The sequence below is a fragment of the Sinohyriopsis cumingii genome, chromosome 5 (assembly GCF_028554795.1).
Source record: "Sinohyriopsis cumingii isolate HCF-2022 chromosome 5, ASM2855479v2, whole genome shotgun sequence".
NCBI classification, from domain to species: domain Eukaryota; kingdom Metazoa; phylum Mollusca; class Bivalvia; order Unionida; family Unionidae; genus Sinohyriopsis; species Sinohyriopsis cumingii.
Window position 1 is genome coordinate 51,929,575 of NC_142965.1, and position 24,132 is coordinate 51,953,706.

The 24,132-nt window shown below is 36.4% G+C and overlaps 1 protein-coding gene across 1 annotated transcript in view; it reads right to left on the reverse strand.

Moving 5' to 3' along the window:
* LOC149799160 (A disintegrin and metalloproteinase with thrombospondin motifs 4-like) overlaps positions 1 to 24,132 on the reverse strand; it is a 126,948-nt gene that overhangs the window by 57,098 nt on the left and 45,718 nt on the right. Inside the window, exons 11-14 of the mRNA XM_089958320.1 lie at positions 13,838 to 13,954; positions 9,469 to 9,563; positions 4,541 to 4,617; positions 3,744 to 4,021 (exon numbers count right to left, since the gene is read on the reverse strand). Of these exons, the coding sequence (XP_089814446.1) occupies positions 3,744 to 4,021; positions 4,541 to 4,617; positions 9,469 to 9,563; positions 13,838 to 13,954 (567 nt within the window). The remainder of the gene's footprint in view (positions 1 to 3,743; positions 4,022 to 4,540; positions 4,618 to 9,468; positions 9,564 to 13,837; positions 13,955 to 24,132) is intronic.

The window sequence follows — 24,132 nt, forward strand, 5'->3', positions numbered from 1 at the left end:
GTTTACTTTAATTTATTTGGATTGCAAATTTTTTTCCTTGGAAATACTCGTGCTCTAAATTAAATCTTGGACAAGGACAGTTATCAAAATTTACACAGAATTCAAGCACTGGAATATTATTTTCTGTGACTCAACAAAGACACATCAGTACGACGCTGACCACAGAAAACGTCATCACCTTCCATCTTGGACTTCATATGTATTCGAAATCAGTTTCGTTAGGACGTTTTATTACTATGACTTCTATTTTTTAATTCTTGGATTATTTTTGGATTTTTTTGTGATTAGATTCGTAGAATCGTAATTATTTTTCTTCTCATTTTTACCTTGCTTTTCTAGGGACATAAATTATTTGTTAATGTTTACAAAGCTTGTTGTCTTCATTTTTTTCTTTAACGTTTGTAAGAGCCTAAACACGTAACAAAAGAGAGAGAGAGAGAGAGAGAGAGAGAGAGAGAGAGAGAGATAAAGAGGCAGATAAAAAAATAAATAGATAGTATACATGTCACATAAATTACAAATAACATGGCATTTGAAGTGTTGGTATAAAGCAAATTGATATACCAGTACTATTGGTATATCAAATTATGATCCTCCCATGGCGCAATACTACGCATATATGAACATTCTTGCCACTGTGTGCTATAGATTCTAGATCAATTATGAAATAACACACAGTAATCATTAGTGACATATATAATAACGATATAAAATATTAATAATCCCTGCTTTCTAAATGAATTGAATATGGTACACAATTTCATCGGAATCCTATCTGCTTTCTGACTCCCTCCGTTCTCATGCATAACGGAAAGAAACTACATCGAATTATAGAGTGAGAGAGAAAAGGAATTTGTTGTGGATGAAAACCTTAAAATTGAACTTAAACCAAGTAATCTTTAAGAATATGGTTCGTCGTAATGGTGTGTGTGAATTTTCTTGGGATTTATCTACAGTATTTATATACTCAATTGTACAAAGTTGCAAACCAAGTCGACATTCTAAAATCTATGACATGACGAGCGTAGAGGATTTTCGTTTGTGTCATCCCACGATATATCTGGAATGATGGTAAAAGTCAAGTCAAACCGACCAAAGGAGAGAGAGAGAGAGAGAGAGACAGAGAGAGAGAGACAGAGAGAGAGAGAGAGAGAGAGAGAGAGAGAGAGAGTTTTAGTCTTAAAGTCAAACCGACCACAGAGAGAGAGACAGAGAGAGACAGAGAGAGAGACAGAGAGAGAGAGAGAAAGAGCAGACACACCCGAGGATGTGAAGAGATCATTCACTCGGTCAATACACAGCTGCCTGTAATACATATTTACTCTATTCAAAGGGCAAATATATGTATTTGTATTTCATATAAATGAAATATATGTATAGTATGTACGCTGTATCAATGATATACCACTCGTTGGATAAATGTTTCATTAAAAGGAAACTCGTTTCCTTTTAGTGAAAAATTTATACATCTTGTAGTATATCATTGATACAGTATACATACTATACAAACAGTGTGTGTGTGTGTGTGTGTGTGTGTGTGTGTGTACGCTGTATCAAAGATATACCACGAGATCTATAAATATTTATTGACCATGTGATTGAACTCCTAACACCACTGTTCCGAGTGTGTCCGCTACAAAATGTTGTTCTATTCCTTTTGTGGCTATTCACAATCACCATTGCATTTTGATAATTTGATTGTTTTCTTTTATGAGTTTCTTTTTTTTCTTCACATTGATTAAATCGATATAATACAAACATGTGATTTAAACATGAAAGACGGTTTTAATGAAGAAAGTAGAGCACTATAAGCACATGGTTAGCTACGCCATTCACATAAACGCTCAGCCATTCACATATCGTCACATGGAAGTTAATGTGGAATAGAAACTAAGCGAAATGGTAAAACAACAATTGGGAATAAAATATTTTCAATATATGTACAGTTGATCTAAGTCATCATTCTGCTTTAATAACAGTACTACCGACCATAAAACTCTCTCTCTCTCTCTCTCTCTCTCTCGTCGGTTTCGGTTTGACGTTAAAACAAACTCTCTCTCTCTCTCATCCTTTGGTTTGTTTGACTTAACTTTTACCATCATTCATAAGTCCAGAGACATCGTTGGGTCTCTGCATAGATTTTCGCCCGTATCTTCCTACGATGGTCCGGGGGGGGGGGGGGGGGTCGGCCTTTTCATATTTAATTAATAACTTTTTAGAACATCATAATAGATTTAAGAAACAAAAACAACAAAACATTAAGTGCATCACAGTATGTGTATCACGTAACAGAGAAGTTTACTGTTTAATGTCGACAGAGTTTGCAACTGTGTATCATTGATTTTATATACAATGTACATAAATCCCAAGTAAAGCGCACACATACTGTTACGACGAACTATATTCTTGACGGTTACTTGGAGTATGTTCAATTTCAAGGCCTTCGTCCAACAAAATTCTATTTCTCCCTCACTGCAGATTTAGGCGTATTTGTTTCCGTTATGCGTGAGAGGGGAGGGGAAACAGAAAGCAGAAAGAATTGCGATAAAATTGTCTACTATATTAAATTCTTTAGAAAAAGATAATTATTAATACTTTTGATCGTTATTTTTATACGTCACTAATGATTACTGTGTGGAAATTCATGACTGATCTAGAATCAATAACACACTGTTGCAAGAATGTTTATAAATGCTTATTATTTCGCCATTCGTATATCAATTTGCTTTATACCAACACTTTAAATGCCATGTTATTTTTAATATATATATATATATATATATATATATATATATATATATATATATATATATATATATATATATATATATATATATATATATATATATATGCATGCATCTATACATACATACATACATACATACATTTTCTGGGCTTGATAATATGAAGTCATGCTTTTTGTATCGTATCTTTGCCCTTGGGTCTATTTTCACCCCAAAGGCTTAGCTTCTGGATAATAAGAAAGAAACTATTGAGATCCACTTATTTTAATCCTATGGGCACTTACTGGACCTGAAAAGACCCATTTGTACATGTAACAACATTGGCCCTGGAGTACACACCTAACCCTCATAGACGTAGGCTCGGATAAAAATTCAAATTATTGAGACTTGCACCCAATAAACATATATGCATTTACTGGGCATGACAATGCAAATGTGTACATTAAATTTATTTTGGCTCTGGACCCTCCCAGACTCTTAGGCCCTGGTCAGTGTGTCATTCCTATACACATATAACCATTTAATAGTTGGGTGTCTTTGAAAAGATAAATGTCTGCCTGGTCCATTCTTACCGCCTGGAACTAGAACTTAGGGTCACAGGTTTGTTGGTGTGGGTGGTACAACGGGGTCCAATGGATACATAGTTTACAAACACCCTAGCATTCAGAAATATGAAAGCTATACTTTTTAATTTCTTTTTAAAAACTAACAAACAAATTTAAATGTATAATGTTCAAACATAAAAGGGTTTTCACTTTTCTGTGAGCAGTCAACATGTTCCAAAAACAAAGTTCAAGAAAGAAATATGTGTCAGTACAGTGTCTAATGTAGTAATTGTGATACATCTATACTTAGGATCTCGGTGGAGAAAAATAAACAAAATAACAAAACAAAACTTAGCTTAAGGACAGTACTAACGGATGGTAACTGATAAGTAACGTAAGAACAAAATCCATTTTTACTATGAAAGATATCACATGTGAGTGTAACCTCACTTACTTTGGGTTGTTGCAGCTTCTCTGTCGAATCATCATTCCTCTGCCACATGTCCGGGAGCAGGAGGTCCAGGACCCCCACTGCCCCCAGCCTCCTGGCACCACAGTGAAGAGGGACAAGTCTAGGCCCGTGGTTGCCCAAGTGCCACAATTCTCATAACCAATGCACACCTTCCCATCTCCGCAGTAGCGACCAGGTATGGCTGACATGTAGTTAACCATCTTGCCGTACGTAAAGGAACTTCTGTTCATGTCAGCGCAACTATGCATAGAACAGTCCCACTAAAAGTGTAGGTGGAACATTTATATTTAGTAATCAGTGGCGATGCAGCCTATTCCCACGATTTTACACGATTTTACTGTATTATCGCCTACCATCGTCCCTTGTGGCACTGTAACACTTTTCTCTCTTATCGTATTACGAAAAACTTAAGGATAAAACGATTCGCTTACAGACGGGAATCATACGTGATGATCAGTATTGGTGTCAATTTCATATCTATGCTATACAGTGTATCACATCTCTAACATTTTTAATTTTCCATGTTGGCACTATATTCATGTTAACAGCAGGTTAACAAATATAAAACATTAAACTCTGGCATTCGACTCTGGCATTCAACGCTGGCATTCTTGAAGCTTAAATAATTACCATTGTATATCTGCAAATGCTGTATTCAGTCATTCCACTGATTATTGCATCATCACTGTGTAAGAGAGAGAGAGAGAGAGAGAGAGAGACAGACAGACAGACAGACATACAGACAGACAGATAGAGATAGAGACAGAGAAGTTATATACCCAGTAAGGAAATTCTCTGAATCTCCACCCAGGTCCATGTAAATATTCGCAATATTCATCGTCAGTATGCATCATTCCTATCGATGTAAAGTAGTTTCAATATTCATATTCACTCGTGCTAGAATTATAATTTTACAGTACATACGATAACGTGAAGACCAAAAGGAATAAAACGCAATGAAAAACTATGAAATAAAAAACGATCGCCTTGCCTACGGTTACCCGTCGCGTGGCCTTAATTCGGCTTAAACCTTCTTTTTCTGTATGATTACAAACAATGAATTAAAAATGAGAAACTATAAAAAATATCACCGCAACATGATGGATTTACAAAATTATTTTTCTTTTACGGTCCTCTAACAAGTTTCGATTTAAGATCAGATATTTCTTTTAATAATGATAAACACCATACGACGACTTCTGGCAATAAGTAAATGTTGATGTGGATTTCCATCTAGAAGGAGTAGTGATAACAAGATTTTAAGATAGCAGCTGTGTCGGCTATATTGAATGTTTGGGTATACCCATTTGCATTTACGACTAACTATATCTCTTATGAAGGCTTCTGGTGAAAACTCATGTCGATATGAGAAGTAGCGATAACAAGATTTTCAAGATGGTTGCAGCAGTGGCCATATTGGACTTCAAAATGTCACCATTTTCAGATTGTTTAGACCCAATTAGGTGGCGCTCACCAGATAATATGTACTTTTGAGAGAGTGACGTATGTAAGGTGAAGTAGTTCGCATTTAAAACATGCACAGTGGAGAGAACGTTTGCATACCTCTATGCTACATTAATGTAATGTGGATGATATTTCTTTTGGATATTATACTTTTGGAAATTTTACATGATTTAAGCACACTGCTAACTAAAATGACTGCTCCCTTGTGTTAAAAAATCAGTCTGAATTAGTCTAAAGTACACTATACATAGCAGCTATTAAAATAGGGAAAATGAATTTTGCCAGACTAGACAATACCAGCTTCTGAAAGTGCAATGAATGAATTACCAAATATATAAAATGTAAAAAAAGTTATCGGCTCTTTTTTATACAATTGACCTCTGAAGTTCAGGAAGTGAAAATGACCAAGTAGAGCTAGCACTTTTTTGAAAGGTGCACATTTGAAGTAAGGCCAAGCTGTATACTCTATAACCCATAGTACACCCATCAATCATACACCAAAATAAAGGGAATTAAAGGTTCTTTGCATTATACCTAAGATATACAAGGTCTTTTTTAAATAGCCAGTATAACCAGTGAGGAAAGCCGGGGACATTCTTTTTCTTTAAATTCCTAACCCTATGCAAAATGCGAAACTGTATAGCGCCACCTTAAAGAAAATAAAAAAATGTTTGCAATTATTTTTTTTTATTTTCATATAATTATGTATGATGTTCTGAATAAAATGGTACATTCATATTGCATTTAAGCATGAAAATAAGCTAATTATGATCATTTTTCTCTTGCTTACATAATTTGCCATGAGGTATATTTGTGTGAGTAGTGACCTTAATTATGGGGAAATTAGAAGACTTAGAATATAGGAATAGAGTCAACTTAAATTTAAAACTGTTGCAATAAGTGACAGAAATATATGGTGAAAATGTTTCTTTTCATTTATTTGCAATGAAATAAAAAAATAAATGAAGAGAAAGTGAATTCGCTTCTTCCATATTAAACAATAGGCAAATATTTTACACTTTGACCTTTGACCTTTATGAAGCTGATGAGTTACCTCCCTTTTCTAATTGTAAAATTCATTGTTGATATCTCAGAAATAATTCTGGCTAGTTTCATGTTCCTGTCATTCAGCATAACATTGGTTGCTATGTTTACAAAATGTAATGTGCATTCTTAAAATAGCTCACTTTTATCAGGGGGGGGGGGTAGGCTGGACTTATTAGAGACTCTGACTCTCATAAATACTGTTCTGTGGGGAAAAAGGCAGGAGAATTATTCATAAGGATTGTTTTGATGCTTGCGACTTAAATGTTTCAGCCATATAAACATAATTAAATCATAAAAAATAATACCTACATCTTCTTTATGGTGGCGCTCACCAGATAATATGTACTTTTGAGAGAGTGACGTATGTAAGGTGAAGTAGTTCGCATTTAAAACATGCACAGTGGAGAGAACGTTTGCATACCTCTATGCTACATTAATGTAATGTGGATGATATTTCTTTTGGATATTATACTTTTGGAAATTTTACATGATTTAAGCACACTGCTAACTAAAATGACTGCTCCCTTGTGTTAAAAAATCAGTCTGAATTAGTCTAAAGTACACTATACATAGCAGCTATTAAAATAGGGAAAATGAATTTTGCCAGACTAGACAATACCAGCTTCTGAAAGTGCAATGAATGAATTACCAAATATATAAAATGTAAAAAAAGTTATCGGCTCTTTTTTATACAATTGACCTCTGAAGTTCAGGAAGTGAAAATGACCAAGTAGAGCTAGCACTTTTTTGAAAGGTGCACATTTGAAGTAAGGCCAAGCTGTATACTCTATAACCCATAGTACACCCATCAATCATACACCAAAATAAAGGGAATTAAAGGTTCTTTGCATTATACCTAAGATATACAAGGTCTTTTTTAAATAGCCAGTATAACCAGTGAGGAAAGCCGGGGACATTCTTTTTCTTTAAATTCCTAACCCTATGCAAAATGCGAAACTGTATAGCGCCACCTTAGATAATCATTTAAATCATTTAAATTCTTTTTAGTGAAAATCCCATTTTTATTTAAAAATTCATTTAGGAGGAGTAGTGATAACACGATCTTCAAGACGGCCGCTGCGACTGCAATATTGGATGTTCGTGCGGAACTATTTTCAGTTAATACCAAGTAAACTTCATATGAATTCTTTCCATGAAAACCCCATGCCGATATGATTTCCGTTTTGAAGTAGCAGCGTTGAGAATGTTTCAAGATGGCTGCAGTGGCGGCCGTATTGAATGCTTGAGCAAACCCATTTTCATTTAGGACCTGCTAAGCCTTATAATGAATGTGTGTGTATGTAATTTTCATGGCAATCCTCCAAGCAGCTAAAGAGAAATAGCAATAACAAACTTGTTTCTAACTTACGAACGTGAATAATTATTAAAAAAAAGATGTCTTATTTTATATGTCTCAGTTACAATTAATTACCAACAACAAGCTCATCTCTTTCGTTATATAGGACATTACATGAGTGACCATTTAAATGTTTGATCATGAATTAAATATATCAGATTTGGCGCGTTTTGGCGATCAAAAATCTCAATTTGCAAGTTTCGTAGAATATATTAGAAATCAGTAAGAACACAAGATTACATTATCGCGTTAAGACAAGTACGGGTTTTGATCAGTATAAATATTTCTCACTCCGAAGTATAATTGGAAACCGCAGACATTAATTGCTTTTCAGACAGTTATCTCCAAACATTACTTCAACCACACGCTCACAGAAACTGGCTGTTTTTGTTTATGCTTCGTCTTCCAAACAATTTGCCAACATTTGGGAAAAAATTTATATTATGAAGGCTTGAGATACCTGACTGATACAGTTATTAACTTTTACTTTTAAAATTCAAAGCAAAACTTACTTCCATGACAATTAAAACTGAGACAGAACCCGGGGGTCAAACTGTCTGTGCAAAGAGTGGCGTTGTTTATCAGCCATATTACGGAGCAGCTTACCTTACGCCGTTGCCTAATTTGGAACATCCTCGTCAATTTCTGATGCGAGTTAAAATAATTTATTCTCTGAACGAGACTCAGGTCTTTTTCCTCGCTTTTATGTATCCATACTATCTCACATTTTATGGCAAATTAATTAGAGCTCTTATTGGTCTATTGATTGACGCATCATCTCCGTGAATTAGTAATAGAAACTCTTGAGTGGATCATATTTTATTTATATATACAGTCATGCTACTCACATCAGGAATCAATGAAAACGAACCAAAACAGTTTGGACACTTCTACTACATTCTGATATAAATGGTACAGTGTAGCGTCTGCTCACAGGATCCTTCATAATGTTATACGCGTGGTACTCAGAATCGCAGACAAAAATCGACATATTCTGCATCGAAGCCACTCAAATGGAAGATCGCAGACAAAGAAACTAATTTAGTGTGCTACAATTACCGAAGGGAGTACAGTTTTCTTCATGTGGCACTACACTTCTACATTTACAGCAAAGTGGCCGAGGAGCTAGCCTACCAAGGGTATGTAAGACATTGTGCAGTGTCTGATCTTTTTCTAGCTTGCGGAGAAAGAGCCATAATATAATTTGCTTGTCCTTTGCCTGACCAATTGGACCGTTCTCGACCTTTCCCTTCGCATACTTGAAAAAGACATTGGATACAAATAGTAGCCACTTTAAAGTGTCCGCAAGCGCGTGGTTTTTATTTTATTTTAATAACGATATTGACCTTTCAAGCATACGATGACAGGTGATCACTAAAAGCATCCTAAGCTAACATTTAAAACTATTGAAAATAAACTATTTCCTCATTTATATTCAATGAAAAGTTACGGGAATAACATTGAAAGTGCACAGATGTATCGGATTTTTTAAACGTATTCTAATATAATTTTATCTGCTTATCTTTCATTATGTGGATCTATTTTCGCATATCTAGCCAGGTATTTATCCACCAAAAGTATAATAATTTGGGAAGCAACACTACGATCACCGGCAAGTCACATTCAAGCCTTCGAAGTTATTCGACTCGCATTGGAAGAGAAGAGGCTGTTTAGATCACGGACATGTCTTATTCCTGTATAATACGACCAAAATACGATCTGGGGCATGGCAACCTAAATAGCAGAGTATTAAACATGAGCCAATCTTCTGATTGTAATGATTACATATATTTTTAAAATGATTAGTACAACATATCTACAATGATGCAAAAGACTCACCCATCCACAGTCCTGATAGTGATGTATTCACCAAGTTAGCGGGTACATCCGCTTCATCTATATTCGTAACAAAAAGACAGCTAGCTGATGAGGATCTGCAACAAAAACGTTACATATCTGCAGCAGAAACTCGTCTGACCTAATCTCGTATTTGGAAATACATGTTTAAGTCTCATGGCTATGGAGAAGTTCAAATGAGCTTATTACTACTGTATATTGAAGATCAAGTCTTTCGATCCTTCATTTTGGAAATGGGAGATATAACTGTATTTCTGTTGATGATAATTATGGTTACATGTTGTCTAAACACATATGTATCTGTATCTCCAATTAATAGATTATGCAATGAAATCGGCTGAAATAATGGTATATCAGACCTCAGGCCGCCAAGCACTGTACCATGGTACCGTACTTTGCCGATGTCTTTGGCGTACGGGTTTTAGATATTTTGTTGTTGAGTTTAATTATAGTGGCGTGCGCACAGTTGTGCATGTGCGACTTTTTTCTGACTGCACCGCAGTCTGCTAGTTGTTCCTGGGGAAGGGGATGGTGCCACCTCCCCCAGGCTTTTATGGATTCAAGGAACCCTGATAGTTTGGCCTCAATCTGTGGGTCCATAAAAGTCCCTACAGTTGAATGGTTGGCTGTCATTAGTGGGAAGGAGAGTTCGGGAACGGTCCTGCTTGCTGGTTTCTTGTTGCATTTGCCTGGTGTTTCTTGCGATTACTTTTTTTTGTTGTTATTTTTATTTATTTATTTTTATTTTATTTTTCTTCTTCAAAATGTTCTAAAAGGAGGGGGGATGTTCTATGCTGTTTATAGAGGTTCGTAGTAGAAATCATGTATGAAGAGAGATTTTCAAGATTATTATGGTATTACTAGTCGAGGTGTTTAGGGTGTGTTTCCTACGTTATGTTATTTATAAGTTTTTAGATATTACCTCTTTAACTTATTTATTAATTAATGTTTTTAGAGATTGAATGTTATTTATACTTTATTTAGCAAGAGACCGGAGTCCTATAGTGTTATACGTTGTTTGCTGCAAACAAGTACAAGCGAAAACGACAAGCGTTAGTCCATATCAAAGGGGTCCGGCTGTTGTCTATGCGTTTTTACAGGTGCCTGCATAGGTACATAACTGTGTACTCGCACCAGTGTATGGTCGACGAGATTTCTGTTCTTCGAACTGGTGTAGGCGTAAAACAAGTCTGCGGCAGCCAGAACTACGAAGCTAAATAACATATATTTCCTGATTTGCAATCCCCGGTGTTTCCAAGATCTTCTTCGTTTCGAAGAATGGGCTGAAATTGGAGCATATGGCCTTAGGAGCACAAGTTTTTAAGCTCTTCGTAGCGATTCTTGCGGTTCTCACTATGAGCTTCGCTGAACCCGTCGTTGACGCTGCGCTGTTTCTTTCATTAAGGCGACCAGCGTTTACTAGAGCCCACTCTGTGAGGATTTGTTTAACACAGTGACATATGATGGTACCTATTGCAGTTTCTGTGACGGTTCCATCGTCGGTTTTTGAGGTGGTTTCTTTACCGGTTAAATCATAAATTTCATACACAATACATTGTCGGTTCATTTCAAATACACGCACGCACATTGTTCTTCAAATACAGGTTGGTGTAGATATTCATTCTAAATCTTATAATGTGTGAAGTCAGCAATCCATGAACTCTCAAATCGTGACTCTGATAAAAACAAAGAAATATATCTTGTGCTGAAGTACACTATCACCTTTAAAATTAAGAATTAAGGCGTTCCGTCCACGCGCTCTGAGTCGACGTGGTCCTCTCTTCTTTGGTGGTGGCTCTGCAAGCGTCTCAAGGCTATTGCGTCATTTAGTACTTACACCCGCCACCCCTCGCGTGTCTCATGGCTGGCGCCGACCTATCTCAGTACACCACAGAGGACAACCTCGTCAAGTATGCAACTGGGGACGAGCTAGCGACCTGTTAGAGCAGCACTGGCGCAAACTTCCTTTAAATGTACTTAACTACTGACAGAATCACATATGTTTATTACGTTACTGTAATAAATATGTACGGTTTGTATCGATGTCATTCAAAATAAGACTTTCAAAACGTTGGTGGTTTTTAAGTCCATATCAATAATAACATCACCATCCTGAACGTTGCATTTTACTTCATTAACCCGCATAGGAGATGAGGTGATAGGTCGTAGGGAACCGTTAGAATCCGTGTGAGTGATGCTTGATGGCAGAAAATTGCAGTACTAGCTTATCTATTAATGCCTCCGAAAGCTTTACCTCTAGCTTTGCGTCTATGTTAGTCACCGGAGACACAATAAAGGTGGCATGGCCTCACATCAACGCAAATACTATGCTTTAATAACGAGGTGAGACAGGGTATTTGGCCTGCTCTCTTGTATCAATTAGCACTGGCATAACCTAAAGCATTATGCTCAATATAATGCTACGGGAAAGCAACCTGACACTGAGAAACTCGAGTCAGTGGAGTCTACCAAGCCTGACTTACACACTTTAGTGGTGCCTGCCGATCCTGACCATATTATCCAGCTGTGCCTGCCAAGTATAGTAGTATTAGATGAGCTCGGGAAACAAACGCCTGATATCCAAAAGGAATACAAACCCCTGGTGGAAGAGTATCTACACCAACATGGGGTTAACACGACCCGGTTCACATTAAAATGGAACGAAGCTGCAGACATTGAGGACTAGGATTACCCAGATCACTCTAAAGCAACCAGCGGTCATCATGGAGGTTTAAGAACGCTAAGCAATCATGACAATACGTAACTGAAACTTCGGCATAAATGTGGTGTCAGCAGAAAATTATGAAACGACAGAAAGAGCTGAAACAATCTGAATGACTGAAATAGCGGAAGAACAAAGTATGAAACCTATCTCAAACGCTCCACAACGATATTATTCATTCTGTCCGCTTTAATGTGTCTTTATGCGGCGCAAAAATATATCTTGGTCTAAGCCCACAACACACAAAAAAGAGTAAAACGTTGCTATTGTTCACTCATGCTTATTTTTGGTCGCCTCCTTTACGCATATTTCCGCCTTTATGGTCATCGCCCTTTGCCAGTAATGACTTTTTCGCAACAGCAGGCATAGACTAAACATGCATGGCACATACAGCAGCTTCTGCAATCAAAAATGTTAAAGTTGTCAAGGGCAACAGCGCGTCCATCCAAAACCATCCAACACACATTTGGCTTTTATGCTAAATATGGCACAATTCTAACCAATAACAAATGTAAAATGTTTTAATTAGTGGTAGTATGCTCACATTCAATCATTAACCATTTAGCTGACCGTTATTCTGCAAAGTGATTGCAACAGACATTAAACAACCAGTAGTTTCAAACATACAATTTTCAGCACAATTTATTTCGTGCTTCCATAGTGAGTCGGCCAGGGTACAATGTACACACAATCAATTCTGAACATACCCTGTATTGATAGCTTAAGATATACATGACTAAATCATTTGGGTCATGCAATTAGATGTGAAACACATTTATATTTTGTATCTTGATGTTCTTTGTTTAATTGGATCCGAAAATTGAAATCTTTCATGTCACGCTTGTGATTATTTTGATCATATGTGACTCTTTCATGTCACGTTTGTGACTATTTTGATCATACGTGACATCAGTTGTCGAATCATGATTGGTTTTAATTATTAAAAAGTAAGACGTCTTATTCCTTCAATCATTAAAAAGACATGTTCGTTTTTGTTTTCTTTAAGATAAAAATAGTTACAACTAGTTTCTTACTAATGCTATGTTAGTACCTTTAACTGCCCTGGCACGTGAAATAGCAGGCAAAAGGTTAAGAATGATATCAACGTCTGCTTCATTTTAGTAGCAGGCTGTCACACTTGGCAACGTACATTTACCTGTTGATAGTCATTACTTTGTTTAAAGCATCTGTTTTGGTATAGCCAAGTACATGTAACCAAGAGGCTTCATGTGGGTCAAGATACATAATTTCCTACTACTGTAAGCGAAATGGCTCGCGAAGAGCGCCGGTACCAAAATCAATAATACTATATCTTTTCAAGCCGACGCTTAGGACGGACCATTGTTTTGCATGGGGTTTCTTGACTTGAACGCTTTATCTATGATTCGGTTCGATTGGTGGGGTGTTTGTGATCCTCTCCATAGAAGAAATGGGTGAGGTTGCCTTCTTGGGGCTTGCGCCGATGGCCTGGTATGCTGATCCCGCTGCTGCTAGTTGATATATCAAGAATAATTATTTGGGCCACCTAATGTTATTTAATTATATCAAATTTATAGCGATCATTAAATATTAGCTAATGCGTATATGATCTTGGCTGTACAATAAACTGTTATATTTTTAGATACTCACTGGACAAAATTAGCCAGCTCGGCTTTGCTGCACGCGCTCCAGTTGGTACTTTTGCTTCCCATGACGCCATCATTAGGTGAGCGACAACCGTTGTCACTGTCATGGGTAAGGCCAAGTCTGGAAATACGGGGAAAATATGTCAGAATCTGAATTTGTATGATACTGCTTCATTTATTATTTCTGCAACAGCTACTACTACTACTATTACTACTACTATATTTACGGCTACTGGTAGCAGTATTTTCAATAACATCAGTAATAACAACAGTAGTGCTATAGTAGTAAATCTTGACATGTACTTGCATAAATTTTAAACATTACCCCCACTGTTATACTAGAACATCATGTACCATTTTTGTTCATTAATAAGTAATATTATTTAGTGCATTACATTCTATTAAAAAAGTAATACAAGACATATGATTTAGCAGCAAATATGTTATTACCAATTATTTACATACAATATTATATATTATTTTCAGTTGTTACATTTGTCTACTTTTGACATTCTGTTTAGTATTATGAACTTTAGTATCCCATATTTATTATTATTATTATACAGTGTTCATCATGTGGTCCTTGTAAATTTCTATTCGTATCCTTATTCGGTGTTTTAACAATTTTCTCTTCCACGTGAAGTTTTGCACAAACAAATCACACATAGATAACTCCTCCCACCCCACCCCCGCGGCCATGTATATGCACACTACAAGTATAAACTCCTACCCATTCCCCAACGCAAGTAGACTGTAATGGGAATTTAATAATATGTTTCGAAGGATATGGCCTATAATAGGAACTTTAAGTCACATTGTACATTTGGGACGATATAGAGTCCGATAGCATACCGTTTAGTTTGCTTGTTTGGATTATAGTCATTTTTCGGCAGATACTGCCGTGTACGAATCCTTTAGTTGTGTTCTTTGCATACCAGTTAATTCGACTGTACTATCTGAAATGCCTCCTTGGTTAGTCAGCGGTTGTAGGGCGCCTTGACTGTCTCCTACATCGTTTCAATCTGACTCCATTATCCTTCAGCTGTCTGTCCGATTATTCCTGTCTACCAGCTGTCATCATGCTATGTTTTGTCAAAGCTAGGTCCAGTTGCTTGTGGGGCTGTCCCTATCATAATGCCAATTATGTGAATTGGCACGTATTCGATTAGAATATTTCCGAGCTGTGAATTTCTCTACTAAGTAGTTTTTTTCTTTTTCTGTATTTAGGGCACTTTTTTGATTTCCGAAAAAGTGACCCCAACGATATTTGTTTCAGATAGCCGATCGCTTTTTGTAAACCTAATTTTGGTTTCCCAGCGTTTTTTCTAAAGTCATTCACAGGAGCATGTCAATCGGACATTTTCAGGGCCACTAAGTACAGGTCTAAAAACGACTTTCTTCGGTCAGACTGAAAGCCGAAAGTATATATGAAGTATGAGATAACCGTTGTATGTGTGTGTTACAATATGTGATGTGGGGAAAGTGAGATTTTTTTGTGATTTTCTTCCCTAGTAAGTATATATTATTTTTATTGGGGCCCTAAATGTAACTTACACATAACCCCCACCCCCCGTTTAAGTTGTACAATTTTCATCTTGTCAGAATTTTCGTATTGTGTAATTCAAATTTGCATAACTTTAAATGAGACTATGATTGTTAGATTTTTATTATATTAACACAAACTGTATATCTTTAGTAGAGATTATCATTGTTGTTATGTACTACAGCATTTTTACATTATACCAAAATATATTACTGTGTTAGTTGTATATTCCAATAAAGAAAAGCAGCAATTCAGTACATACATAAGAAATAATATTTACGTTGGCAACGTTCCTGCCGCTGACTTAAAAAAGGCCTAATGAGATAAATGGATACAGTCAGAATCAAAGTGTTGCACTGCAGACAATTTCTGACGAGTTAAATATTCTTGGATTCGAGATGCAAAATGGGGTGTTCTTCGTGATTTTTCGGCCGCAGGAACAACAATCCCAGCTCCAAGAACACGTAAGTTAAAGCTTTGTGTTAAAAGCCATGATTTATTAAGAACAAAGCAAAGTTCTGTCAGTATAGGAAAAAGTATATATATATATATATATGTATGTATGTATGTGTGTATATATATATATATATATATATATATATATATATATATATATATATATATATATATATATATATATATATATATATATATATATATATATATATATATATATATATATATATTCTGCTCTCGACAGCCTAGTCAGAATTGATACGTTGCAGACTTTGGGTTCTGACTTCCTTTTTCCAGGTAAGAGAAATATAATTAGTCTCAATTTAGATATTTTTTTCCAAAGTGCCTTAATCTATTGACAATTGAGAACAAACATATTTAGGAAATATTTTACTCACTTCACTCGCTTCATAAGAGTTTGTAATCTTTTATTATTATGTAATATAACGTTTTAAAAATAGTATGTCATGGATTGATTACATTGTTTTAGAATGTATACGTTTAGGATTGATTTTTGTAGAAATGAGTTGCTACCAACCTCACGCTACAAAATAATATAATTTAGAAACAAAATCACTTTTAAATTACAGAAAATAATATTTTAGATTTTTTTTAGAACAAACATTCAATAAAATACTTTGATTGCAAACAATTTTGGTATTAGTATGTAAAATTAAATTCCTAAGCATTTTCGGATATTGGTGACTCATTCGCCATGTAATTCCAAAATACAGAAATTACTGAATGTGTAAAGTTGGTTAGCTTTTAACAAATATAACAAGTTTATTATATATATCTTAAATGCATAATTTGATTTGTGTGTAAATTTTCTACATCGAGTAATGTTTAGTTTTAATAAAGACTTGCTATTTTGCATAATACAGGTTCTAACTCTCTTTTCCAGTTCGAACCTAGTACCATTTTGCACATGCAAACGATGTAGCACCAACATCGCAGTGGTGACACCGCCCACAAAAATGAGTCAAAATCATCTCTCTCTCTCTCTCTCTCTCTCTCTCTCGCTCTCTCTCTCTCTTTGAGCTGTCCAACAATAAATTGGGCATGACGAGAAAAACATTACTCAGATAAACTGACCACAAAATGGTTTAATCAGAAACAGTTATATTGTATATATATATATATATATATATATATATATATATATATATATATATATATATATATATATATATATATATATATATATATATATATATATGTGTGTGTGTGTGTGTGTAGTTAGAAAGATGGTTTTAGGTGGGTTTAGAATATAGTTTTTTTCGCTGAAACTAAGCGGTTAGTGTTCTGTCCTTTTATGGAATATTTCTATTCACACCTTTACCTAAGTAAATTATAAAATTATCACTTACATAGGTTAACGTTTGAGATACCTCGAATCTGAGACCGTCAAATTTGCTGATTCTAGGTTGTGTCTTCGACAGAGCGAACCAATCATCTTTAACGGAGAAGGAGTCCAGGCTTTGATTGGCAATTGCGTTCTTACCGTTGTGTAGCTAATTTACTTTACTTTAGTGTGTTAGTGTCTGCTTACATAGGTAGTTATTTACTCGTGTAATACATGTTTTCTCTTTTTTCTTTGGAGGGGGTGTCTATGTCCTAATGCCATTTCCTTTAGAGCGGGCTATGCCGTCTCGTAGCACTTCGAACAATATCCCCTCAGTGGCTATGCCTATTTCCTCTTCCGTCCTAGACATCCGAAATTCCACCCTTGTTGTTATCTTAATTTTGCCTCTTTTTCCTACTTTTGTTATAAATACCTGGAGATTGTTTTATGTAATTTCACAGCTTGGATTTTGTCCTCTAGGTATTCCTGGTATGTGCTTCTTGATCCAGTGAAACGCTTTTCTTTCTTGGTTATGTGTGTGTGTGTGTGTGTGTGTGTGTGTGTGTGTGTGTATGTGTTTGTGTGATTAGGATTTTTAACGTAGCTTTAACAATTTTTCAGTCATATTGCTACTATGTCTGCAGTGTGGCAGTTTATAGTGATGTCTAGCACTCTGGGATCATGCTGCAGACATGTAGCATGATGTCCCACCCAGTCACATTATTCTGACACCAGGCCGACCAGTCCTAACACTAACCTCTTAATGCTGAGCGTCTAGCGAGGCAGCTGTTAGTACCATTTTTGTAAGTCTTTGATATGACTCGACCGGGATTCGCACCCACGACCTCCCGCTTCCGAGGCGGACGCTCTAACCACTAGGCCATTTTCTTGGTTATATCTGGAGCATATAAATTTGCACATGTTCCGGTGTTTCCGGACTCGGGCAGTATATGTAGTTCATATTCGCGGCTACTTTTAGGTATTGCCATGTGCATCCTGCTAATAAAGTTCTGATCCTATCCAATTCAGTATAGGCGCGTCGTATGGGTTGTGGTCATTTGCGTATTGAGTTTATCTATTTACTTTATTTGTATTTTATAAAGGTTTCTGTTTTGTTAATTCATTGATTGATTTGCAATTTCTAACCTGCTTGTCGCTAAAGGGACTAATACTGAAGACTTATTGGAGTTTCAACGCACACTGAACTGAAAGAACAAACACTGAAGCGATACTAAAAATTCTGATAATTAATAAGTATGCATAACTTGGTAAGAACAGAAAGATTTTGTTCTTTTGTTCTTTTGTAGCAAAATGTATTCTTGAAATTTGTCGGTTGTTGTTGTTGTTGAGTTTAATTATAGTAGCGATCGCACAATTGTGCATGTGCCACTTTTTTCTGACTGCACCGCAGCCTGCTAGTTGTTCCTGGGGAAGGGGATGGTGCCACCTCCCCCAGGCTTTTATGGATTCAAGGAACCTTGATAGTTTGGCCTCAATCTGTGGGTCCATAAAGGTCCCTACAGTTGAATGGTTGGCTGTCATTAGTGGGAAGGAGAGCTCGGGAACAGTCCAGCTTGCTTTACATCGCTGGTTTCTTGTCGCATTTGCCTGTTGTTGTTTTTTTTCTTCTTTTTTTTTCTTTTTTTTTTCTTCAAAATGTTCTAAAAGGAGGGGGGATGTTCTATGCTGTTTATAGAGCTTCTTAGCAGATATCATGTATGAAGAGAGATTTTCAAGGTTATTATGGGATTACTAGTCGAGGTGTTTAGGGTGTGTTTCCTACGTTATGTTATTTAGAAGTTTTTAGATATTACCTCTTTAAGTTATTTATTAATTGATGTTTTTAGAGATTGAATGTTATTTATACTTTATTTAGCAAGAGACCGGAGTCCTAGCCGATTACACGGTTCGTTAACGACATCTAGGACGGGAATCCTAGCTGATTACTCGGTTCGTTAAGGACATCTAGGACATCCGATTTTGTGGTTTCCTTAGTTTTTTATAGGTGCTTCGTAAGTGAATTATTTATTAATACTTTTATAAAATTGAATGGTATGTTATGGTTTTTATGTGGTGGCTTCTAAATTTATTTAGCTACTTACTGGGTCATTTGCTTTTGTGGGGATAGTAATTATATTTTGTTCCTAAGTCCTGCTGAGTCTATGAATTGATTTATATTTTTATATGCTGATTGTTTATTTTTATTAGAGTCCATAAGTAACTCTGGGTATGTGTGTGCTGATCCAATCTCTTTTTGGTTTTTGATAAATATTTTCCGAACGGGTTGATATTTTGGGCATATATTGAATACGTGGTGTAGATCTTCGGTGGTGTGGCAGTTAAAGCAGTTAATGGTTGCTGGTTTGGGTCCTATAAACCTTCCAAAACTGCTTGCTAGTTTAGTTTTTCCAGTTATTATCCTGTTTATGGTTTTCTGTTCTAAATATGTACCCTTAGGTAGCTGTATGTTCCTATCTACGTTTTTGGGGGTTTCATGGTGCTTTTTGCCTTTAGTAGAGGAGTTCCAAAAATCTTGCCATGTTTGGTCTATATATGTTTGTGCGAAGCTTATTGCTTCTGTAGAGCTATAGTTAAGCTTGATAGAGTTTTGATCTCCTAGTTTGGTTTGTGCAACTTTGTCTGCTGTTTCGTTGCCAGAGATTCCAATGTGCGACGGTATCCACATGAGCTCGACTAATTCATGTGCTGTGGTGATATCGTCGATTAATCGGCATGCTCTGTCGAGGAATTGTTCCCTAGAGTGTGTATTGCGATTTTGGATCGACTTGATAACGCTTAGGGAATCGCTTATAATGACTGCTTTAGGTATCTGGTTGTCTTTGATCCATTATAGTGATTCAAGTATAGCCCAGAATTCAGTGGTGTAAATGGAGCAATAGTCAGGTAATCTGGATCCCGTTTGTATATTGAATTCAGGGATGACTATTGCTGCTGCTGTTCTTGGTGGGTTGTTTGTTTTTAATCCATCGGTATATATTTTAACATAGTCCGGGTATTTTTGTTTGATTTCGTTTACCAGTACAGATTTTAGTAAGTTTTCTTGTCCTTCTTTATTGCCTAATTTGGTAGCTTCAATGTTAATCCTTGGTGGTTTTTGTAACCATGGTGATTTGTTCTGGTCTGTATTGTTTGTTACCTGTTTTTTTAGTAGAGGTATCTTTTCTCTTAGTTCAAGGATTACCTTGCCACTTGGTGTGATAGGTATGATTTTGGGTTTGAAGACAACTTTACACTTATTATAGCTATTTTGGTGGGATGGTTGTCTGGGTGGGTATCTAATCGAATGGAGTATCGGAGGAGCAGTTCTTGCCTACGTAATTTTAAGGGTAGTTCTCCTGTTAGTGTTTGTAGTTCTTCTAATGATGTTGAGGGGAGTGTTCCTGTGTATAATAGCAAGGCTTTTCTCTGGATAGTGTCAAGTTTTTGTAGTACAGGCTGCTTAGCCGAGTTATATGCTTGGCAACCGTAATCCAGTTTTAATCTAATTAGGGTTTTATATATCTTGAGGAGGGTTTCCTGGTTGGATCCCCAGTCAGTCCCTGTGATGTTCCTGAGTAAATTGAGATGTTTGTTACAATTCTGGGTGAGTTGTTCAATGTGCTGTTTCCATGTGAGGTGGTTGTCAAAGAACATTCCTAGGAATTTTACTACTGTTATGTATTTGATTAATTGATTTTGTATATAGAAGTTTGGATAGACTAGGTTGTTATTTCGTTTGGGGGTGAATATGATTGCCACAGTTTTTCCATGAGATATTTTGAAACCCCATTTGTCCGCCCATCTCCCTATGTTGTCTAGGCTCTGCTGGATTTCTTTAACTACTGTGTTATTGGCAGGATTTCCATTCCTCCATATGCCATTATCATCTGCAAATTGTGACAAGTTTATTTTTGTGGAGGCTACAGTGAGGTCAAGGTCGTTTACCATTAGGTTAAATAGTAAGGGACTTATTACACTGCCTTGCGGTGTTCCATTTTCAAGTGAAAATTCTTCCGAATGGGTGTTGCCTATTCTTGTGGTAATTTTCCGGCCTGTGAGGAAATCGCCAATCCAGTTGAACAAGCGTCCAGTTATTCCAAATTGGTTTAATTTGGCCATTAGTCCATTGGTCCATACTAGGTCGAACGCTTTTTCTATGTCTAAAAAAACCGCTATGAGGTTGCGATCGGTTTTCGTATGTGCGTTAAAAGCGAGTTTGATGTCTGTTTCCAATCTGAGAAGTTGGTCAGTGGTGGACCGTTTGTTCCGAAAGCCACATTGATTTATGGAGAGTAGGTTATTGGTTTCTAGGTGGCGTTTTAACCTATTTGCGATTATTGTCTCCATTATTTTGCAAATATTGTTTGTAAGGGAGATGGGTCGGTACGAATTTATGTTGTTGGGATCTTTACCTAGCCTGGGGATTGGTATTACTATGGCCTGTTTCCATTTGTTGGGTAGTTGGCCTTTATCCCATATCCTATTAAAGAGTTTGATTGTTATATTGATAGGTAGTTTTTTGTAGATAGTGTAACCTAACTGATCCTTACCAAGGGATGTTTCGTTTTTGGATCGTAGGGTTATCTCCCATTCATGTACTGTGATGTCGCTATTTAGGTGAGATTCTTTTGGTCCTTGGTCTTGAAACATTTGAGGTTGGGTTCCCTCCATTAGTTTTTTGTGTTCTTGAAAGTTTTTGGTGTGATTATTGTTGCTACTCATGTTCGAAAAATGCTTCGCTAGGAGAACTGCCTTATCTTTATTTGTCACGGCATTTTTAATTTTTGGGGCTGAGGTAGTTGCTTTCCTTTTTATGGCTTTTATCTTGTCCCATATTTGTTTTGAGTTTGATTTTAGACTCAGTTTAGAGCAAAAGGTTTGCCATAGATTAATTTTAGCAGTTTTTATAGTTTGTTTTAGTACTTTTTCTTTATCTTTATATTGCTGTAAGTAGATAGAATGTGTGGTGCGTTTATATTTATTTAAGGCCCATTTTTGTCTTTATGTGCTATAGTGCACTGTTTAGTCCACCATGGTACAGGGTTTTTATTTTGGATATTAGTTGTCTTTGGGATGCATCGGTTAGCTGCTTCTATAATTGTGTATGTTATCTTATCATAATACATGTCAATACTTGGGCTTTCTAAGTTATCTGGATTTACTCTAGCTAGTAATAACTGGAGTTGGTCCCAGTCTACCTGTTGGTACCTCCATTTAGGTGGGGTTTCGTTAGGAATGTGTTGAGTTTTTGTTTGAATATTGATTGTGATGGGAAAATGGTCACTTCCTAACGTATCTTCCTGATCCACCCACCAATTTGTGATTTGAGCCAATTTTGGGGTAGTGATGGTTAGGTCTATGGCTGAGAGAGTGCCATCCTCAGGGTTTAATCTAGTGTTCGACCAGTCATTTAAGATGACCAGATTGTTCCCAGTTATCCATTTTTCAACCATTTTTCCTCTTTGATCTTTCTTTTTACCTCCCCATAATTCACTGTGTGCGTTGAAGTCGCCACAGATCATTAGATTGTTGTTGTTGTTATTAGTAATTGCCTTTAGTGAGATTAGGTTGGTAAGGCAGAAGGTAACCCCTGTGTCGTATGCATTTATTATTTCAATGTTTGTGGTTCCTATATTTATCATTACTGACATTGTTTCGATGCTATTATTGATGTTTAGGTTAGGGGGTACTTCTATTACTTCATAGTAGATTAGTGTATCTATTAAAAAAATTGCTAGTCCACCCCGTTTCTGTCCCATGGGTCTGTTTTTAAAGATTCCCTGGGTATAGCCTTGTAGTTTGGGCAGGCGTTTGTGTTCTTGTGTTATGAGGGTTTCCTGTAGGCAGATTACGTCTGGTTTTATGGCCGTATTATTCAGTTTGTTCTGCAGTTCTAATAGGTTTTTAAAGATTCCTCTGCAGTTCCATTGCCAGATGCTGATTTTATTATTTTTTTGTACTATTCATTTTTGACGGTGTCTTTATCTGTTAGTCTTGTGGTCCAATCAGCTAGTATGGTGAAAATGGTTTTGAGGGTTCTGATTAAGCTACTGAGATCTTGTATTATGGTTCGTGTTGTTAGGTTCATTACTTCCTGTATTAATTCTGTGTTGGGGTGTGTGTTAGATTTGGGGATGTTTGGGGTGACAGTTTTGTTTGTATCTGGAGTGTTATCAGGCTGGTCGTGGTTTATTACAATGTGGGTTGTAGTTTTTGGTTCTTTTGTTTCCTGATTCAAGGGTATGTTTTGTGGTGCAATGTTTTCCCTTCTGATTCTGCGTGGAGAGTTTTGGTGCTCATTGATTGTTTCAGAGGTAGATTTTGGTGTGTTGGGGTTGTTTTTACAAATAATGTTTTTGGCAGAATGGTAGGTGAGGTGTTTTTCGTTAATTAAGTCCACTATTTGTTTCTCTTTTATTGCAAATCTGCATTCTGCCGATCTAGGATAATGGTTTTCTTTCCAGTTAGCACATTTTTGTTTAATTGTGTGGCATTCTCCATTGTGTTGACCTCCGCAGTACTTACATCTTGGTTTGAATCTACATCTGAGGGCATAGTGTCCCCAGTGCAGGCATTTGGTGCAAAATCTTGGCCTATTTATGTAGTTTTCCATCTTATGGTACACTCCTGACTGTCCTAGTTTTATTATTGAGGGTATTGGCTCGGTAGCCTCTATAACTGCTTTGTTTGTTCCTTGTCCCTTGTGATTTTTAAGACGATATACTTTGGTGGTCTGTGTTCCATTTGCTGTGAGTTTATGAAGTAGGAGTTCATTGCTTATGTCCTTGTTGTATCCGTTTAGTGCTATTACTTTATTAAAGATAGTGGTTTTAGTGGGTTCAGCCAGATTAGTTGTAGTTTCACTGTGTTTGGAGTTCGAAGTGACTCGTGGTTTGCTCTGAGTGCTATGGTGTCTCTCTACTTTGATCTTTATTGGGCCTATAGTTTCAATTTG